This window comes from Aphanomyces astaci, assembly GCF_000520075.1.
Source record: "Aphanomyces astaci strain APO3 unplaced genomic scaffold supercont1.75, whole genome shotgun sequence".
Lineage (NCBI taxonomy): Eukaryota > Oomycota > Saprolegniomycetes > Saprolegniales > Verrucalvaceae > Aphanomyces > Aphanomyces astaci.
Genome location: NW_009798338.1, coordinates 172,835 through 179,653, shown reverse-complemented (window position 1 = coordinate 179,653; position 6,819 = coordinate 172,835). Strand labels below are relative to the sequence as shown.

At 55.0% G+C, this 6,819-nt stretch overlaps 1 protein-coding gene across 1 annotated transcript; it reads right to left on the bottom strand.

Annotated features, from left to right (window-relative positions):
* Positions 1-2,801: 2,801 nt before the first annotated feature.
* On the bottom strand, positions 2,802-4,313 carry H257_15787 (hypothetical protein; the record flags this gene model as incomplete). Its single annotated transcript, XM_009843991.1, has 6 exons — positions 2,802-2,869; positions 2,966-3,318; positions 3,361-3,433; positions 3,487-3,885; positions 3,958-4,046; positions 4,162-4,313. 6 exons carry the CDS (start codon positions 4,311-4,313, stop codon positions 2,802-2,804), a joined length of 1,134 nt encoding a protein of 377 aa, XP_009842293.1.
* Between the last annotated feature and the right edge of the window lie 2,506 nt (positions 4,314-6,819).

The window sequence follows — 6,819 nt, the reverse complement described above, 5'->3', positions numbered from 1 at the left end:
AACTGTTTCTGGACAGAGGTGCCTTGGGCAGGTTCAGGCTGACTTTTAAACTCTTCATCAGAGCTGCCGCTAAGGAGGACTTCGTCGTCAGCCACGCTCACGAGGTCAAGTCTCGTATCGGTCGGGGCTGGGACGGCTGAGGCGACATCCGTGTCGTCTGCGATTGCTTGGCCGGGAGGTTGATCGAGAGGCCTTTGCTCACCCATGTGTGCTGGATTTTTTGGTTTGGCAGGAGAGTTACCCTGCTTCTCCACCAATTTTGTGATGGTCGTAGGGGTTAGACGCACAAAAGTTACGAAGGTCCGGAGGTTCGGACTTCAGGGCCGGATACTCTCGGCTTGGCCAAGAAGAACACAGCAAGAAAGGAGTAGATCCAATGTTAGGCAAATGTAAAAGTGAACTATCTAAAAACTAGCTAAGGCTGACGACCTATGGGGAAAGGTCCTGTAGAATAAAAGGCAAGACGGTCAAATTCGAAGGTAGTCGGCCCGTCGAATAATATACCTTTGCGATGGTAATACCACGATGTAGTATAGTAGTACAAGCCCATGCTCCAGCTCCGTCAGACTTTCTTCGATTCTTCAGTCCCACAGTCACAGGCACCTTGTCGGGAAACACGGCATTGAACGTCCGGAAGAGGGCGACATCGAAAGGATGCAGCAAGTGCATTGCGTTTGGTGGGAGTCGAACTAGGTATATCCCATACACCGAGCATCGGACGTGGGTGGTATGCACGCATTTCGAAGCGAGCATCTTCATGTACTCGTATATCGATATACACATCACAGGCGATGTCACAGTTCCGGATACAAGTTCCGGATCCACGTGGCTGTACCACGCCACACAGATTGAAGACAAAGTCTGACCCAAACCCACGAGCGGCCAACGACGCTGCTACGTGCCAAGGAAACAGCAAAGGGTCGCCACCCCTTTGCTTCGGACCACCCCCGGCCCTTTATGTTTACCAGCCCAAGATGACTGGTCCTGCTTAGCTTAGCCGTAGCGTTAGATTGCTATAACGCTATCAATTCACTTCTCAATTTACCAACTACTGCGCCTTCCTCTGCGCACGCACGCTTACACCTGGTAGTATTCCACTTTCGTCCACGGTCTATGTCTTCTTCCTCCACCCCCATTACGCCAGCGCATCAACTGGTCCTCGACCGCATGTACCTGGTGTTCGGCGAACAAGACACCGCGACCCTTCTCGGCGGTCTCTCCACCGAGAACCAAACTCGTCTGGTGGAGGTCATCGGTCGACTTATCGACCAAGCCGTAAGGATGCCGTAACCCCCCTGACTGCACTTTTCGCCGCTCTCAAAAGCCAGCTGTCCACCATGGCAGCCCTTGGTCGTACCTTTGAAGAGTCACGCGCACGCAGCGCGAGTGAAGTCGAGCGCTTAACGTACGAGCTCCATATCTCCGAACAACAAATCCCTCTCGGCTGAAGCCGATCAAGCTCGAGGTCACGAAATTCGGTGGTGCAGAGTCCGTCAAACTCCTCCGCTGGATCCTCCAAGTTCAGACCGCTGCGAACGCGCAGCGCATCCTGGATGACGACACTCGAGTCGCATTGGCGATGTCGCACTTGAGAGCCGTGAAACCCCGAAACCCCGAAACCCCAGACTGGGCGTTTTCCAAGCGCCTCGCGGACCCTTTGTGCTTCTCCCCCCCCTGGACGACTTCATGCACGAAATGAAGTCCACGTCCCTGCCCCCCAATAGCAACTTTTGCTATCGCACCAAGTTTCTCGAATGCAAACAAGAAAGCGTTCCCTCCAAGAGTACATTCACGACCTCGTTCACGACCTCGAACTTCTGTCGATAAAGTACGCCTTCACCAAATTCCGCATCTACCTCCTTGGTAGCAAACCCTTCGTGATCTATACGGATCACGCCTCCCTCCGCACGGCGACCAACTCGCCGCACCTCTCGCAGCGAATGGAATGATGGCTTTCGTTCTTTGCTGAGTTTACCTTCACCGTCCAATACAAACCGGGTAAGGACAACATCCTTGATGACACCCTCTCTCGGATCCCCGACCTCGCCCTTAACACTATCGGGTTGCTCCATTCCGACCTCCAAAACCGCATCCGCGCGGTTTACGCCTTGGATCCCTCATGTTCTGCGCTTTTGTCAGCATTAACGGCGCCTGCTTGTTCAAAGCCAAGCGGTTCCGTGTCATTACTCCATCGCTATTTCATCCGCGATGGTCTCTTTTATTTTACCCCATCTCGCGGCGACGAACCTCGCATCGTCGTACCAAGCGACGCGCCATTACGCGCCGCGATTCTCCGGTCCTTCCACGACTCTCCCAGCGATGGCCTTTCGGCCGCGACAAGATGTTCCACGCGGTCGCGCGTTCATACTGGTGGCCGCGTCTCTATAAATCCATGGTTCACTACGTCGCTCGATGCGACGCCTGTCAACGCACCAAGATCAGCGCGGACTCCAAAGTATTCGCATACAACGCCTCCGTTCAGGCGTCCACCGGATTCTCGCCCCATTATGCGGTCCACTTGCAGCACCCCCGGCTGCCTCAACTCTTAGATAATCCCCGCTTGAGTGGGGGCGGGATCCAAATCAACGCCCCCAATGCCCCGATCCGGACTATACAAGATGTAAAGTCCTTCGTCTCCAAGCGCCAATCTGTCATGCAACAGATCAAGGACAACCTAGCCGCCGCCCAACAGCAACAGCCTACCCAAGCCGATAGGCGCAGCCGTTGCGACTTTCCAAGTCGCTGACCAAGTCCTCCTTCACAAGTCCGCTATCCCCTACCCATGCATTCCACGACAGCGGTCAACACAACATCAAGCTGCGAAGCGCATGACACGGCCCCTTTGCCGTCAAGAAAGTTGTCAGCCCGACTACATACTGTACAACCTCGACCTGCCACCAGCTTGACAGATCCACCCAACCATCTATGTAGGAAAACACAAATTATACCTTACACCTACAACTACCAACGGTGCAACGACGGAAGGCGGTCACTTGGACTCCGCGCGGCTCATTCCCGAAGTCCTCCTCGGACTCCTCTGTCACTTGCCCATCCTCGGCCGATGACACTGGCTCTTGCTTCCATTCCCACTTCACCGGCGCGACTCTCGAAGTCCCACAGTACCCCGCGTCCGGCAGCCCGGCCGCCTCCCCTCGGGTCCACATACCATGGACTGCGGCACTCAAGCCCCTCAACACGCTTCGACACGTGAGTCGACTCTGCCGCCGGAGCCGGTATCGACCCCATCGCACACCCCGGCAGTGCTTGGCGCACGTTAGGCGCCTGGAGGCTGCCAGTACTTGGTCCAAGACGGGCCATCTACAACATGGAGATCAGACGCAGAGACAAAAGCGTCCTTACCTCAAGAGCGCACCGCATTCGAACGCGGACTGCGAGCCGGAGACAATTTCGACGGGCACCCGCCCGCTCGCAGCTCGAACCAAGGCGAAATTAGTCATCCTTTTCGTCAACAGCCCCACATTGTACGCCAAAGGCCCAGCTGCCGCTGCCCACCTCGCTCTCGTTTCAACAACACCAAGACAAACACAATGATGTATTCAAACATCGTTTCGTTTTGGTACCGTACGACCCGCGGCGCGTCGTAGCTCCAGTCCACAAATTCCGCCAATGGAATTTCCAAAATCGTCATGTGCCCCATGGCACACAACAGCCACATCACCTGGGTCTCGAACAACCCATTTCGACAAAACAGAGTATATCGCTCCACCCCAAATCCTGCAGCCGCGAGTCGAGCTGCTGCAGTGAGATATCGCTCCACCCCAAATTCTGCAGCCGCGAGTCCAGCTGCTGCAACACTCGCAAACGGTGCGTTCTGCCGTTGATGTAGTCCAAGCAGACTCCAAGGACGGAATGGGTACACTCGAACTGTCACAGCTATCCTTTCAATTCCTGTTTCTACTGTGGCTCGCCTGAACACCGCCTTCCTTACTGACGCACCATGCGCGATGATGACAGTCGAAACCGCATTCGTGCCGGCGTTCACAAGCACGTTGTTGACACACACTGCCGTCGGAAACGTGCATCGTCTCGCAAGATCATTGACGATCATACGCAGCATCATCGCCGCGACCGCGACGACTACGACGACAACTTGTGAGGTAGCCCGAGTGTGGGCGTTAGGCGTAGAGGAAGATGGAGGACCTGGCGTTGGAGCTGAGGTAGGCGGAATAGATGCCTTGGTAGTTGAGGGTTGAGAGGCGGTAGTGGGAAGGCGTTGTCGTTTCGCAGGCGGTGCTGATGTGGAGCGCCGGAGGAAGGCGGAAGAAGGATGAAAGGTTTGGGACGTGTTCCATCCAGCAGATGGACGTGATGGAGAAGCGCGACGTTTAGGAGGTGATGAACGAGCACGACGGGTGGCTGACGAAAGGCGAGGATAGGCGGAGGATGGAGGGGATATGGGACGGCTACAACTTGAGTTTGGGTGGGTGGTAAATGATGGGGTAGAAAGGCGTTGATGATCTCGAGAGGAGCGGCCGGAGGAACGACCTCGCTGCGAGAAACGTGGAGGTGATCGATGAGTAGAAGTTCGGGGAGGCGGTCGAGAGTCGTCACGATGGCGCTTGGGACAGCCGCTGTTGGGACCCTGATCGTTCCCCTCTTCCACTGTGGATGACTCTCTGCTACCCCCACTTCCCGCCTATCGTATTCATCCTCCGCGTACGCCTCCCAACTCTAACAAACTCACTACACGACCTCCCACGCCTGCCGATTACGTTGACCCGCCTGCACGACAGTTACCCGTACGCCTCAACCGTCGTGGTGGCGCCTACAGTGCACCTCCGCCTCCTCGTGCTGCGCGCCCTTATTACTCCTCCGATGAAGAAGACCGCTGGGGTCCAATTCATGACGTCGCCTACGGTCAAATGGCCAACATTACTGCCGACGCCTTTCACCAACTGACCTATGACAAGTGTGTCGCCTATCATCTTTTCAAGCACCAAACCGGTCTCCATCCCAAAGCGCGACCACCGCCTATCCCACTCATCAAGACAACCTCCAACTCAAAGACTACCAAGCCAACCCTACGCCTCCCACAATGAACACCCATTTTCCCTTCTACGTTGGAACCTCCTGGGACACGGTCTGCCTGAAGGTGTATTTCCCCAATCACACTAACCCATTTCCCTTGGAACCTTCACTCTATCCCCAGCTCTCCAACGAATGGATCATCGACTCTGGCTCTCCAACGAATGGATCATCGACTCTGGTGCCACCGCCTCCTGCACGCCTCACCGTCGCTATTTATTGACTCCGCCTTTGTCTAAAAATCATTTACTCTTGCTGTGGGCGATGATGGCAAACTTCCTGTTCTCGGCTACGGACCGATCGATCTCGGCGTTACCACCCACTCTGGCGAAACCTCGGCCAATCTCACCGCCCATCATGAGCCTCTCTCTCTACCCTTTGCCCTACATTGCCCCGCCTTACAATTCAACCTTCTCTCTGTCCGTCACTCTGTTCAAGCAGGCTGCCACTTTGATTTCTCGCATCCATCGCATTGCCTCATGGACATCGGTCGTGGCCTATATTTGCGTGCTCAAGTTAACGCCTTGGGACTATATTCCTTTCCGGAACAGCCCTACACACGCCTAGCCAGCAACCCTTCGCCTCACCCTCCTGCTGCTGTTGCAGCCGCCATCATGGAATTTCAGGCTAACCTAGCTGCTCATCCTTCCCTTAGTGATGCGAATCCATTCCATATCAACTTCGCCACGCCTACTCCGTCCTCCATTTCTACGCTTGAGTCTACCGTACAAGCCGCGGCGCGCTCCGAAGTAATCGATCAATTGCACGCATTGTCCCTCACTTCCAACGTTGTCACCCCAAACCAGTTCACTCCCTTCTCTCCATCTACCAACAAACCTCTTCTATCTCCGCCTCCCCCTACAACTTCAACATCTACGACGCCTTCTCTCGCACTAGCTACTGCAACCACCTCAAACACACGCCTATCTAACGAAGCCCTCTTCCGTCTTTGGCACAACCGCCTCGGACACCCAAGCTCCAACGTTCTCAAAAGCCTCGTCAAGACCTACCCCGACTTCTCTACCGATCGCCCACGACTTTTCAAATCCTTCACTTGCGATACTTGTGAATTCGCCAAGTCCCATCGACACAGTTTTCCTCTGCAGCAGTTTTCCGTGCCTCATCCTTCTTCCTTCTCGTCCACACCGACATTTGGGACCCGTGCCCAGTGCCATCGATTGGTGGCAGCTTCTACTTCGTCGTGTTTATCGACGACTACTCCCGTTTTACCTGGGTCTACCCTCTCGCCTTCCGCAAGGACCTTTATGACGCCTACGAACTCTTTCGCCCCCAAGCCATCACAACCTGAAAGTCCGACATCAACACTCTCCAATACCTACCGCCTACTGACATTGGCAATCTACAAGCCGACAATGCCAAGGAATTCGAGAAACTTGGTCGCATCGGACCGAAGTACTCCACAAAGGCCACATTTTCAAACGTCTACTCGCCTGCTCAAAACGCCGTGGCCGAACGCCGCATTGGCTTAATCGTCATGAAAATACGAGCGCTTCTACTGGCCGGCAATCTCCCCAAGTTCCTGTGGGCCGAAGCCGTTATCCGCCTGGCTCTGTAACATCTCGCCTTCCACCTCGAATGACGGCCAGTCGCCTTACCATCGCGTTTTCTCCCGGCACCCACCCCTCTCCTACATCCGCACCTTCGGCTGCACCGCCTTTGTTCATATCCAAAAGACTCATCAAACAAACAAACTCGACGCGCGTGCCATCAAGTGTATGTTTGTGGGCCTACCAGATGAGCGCAAGGGCTACA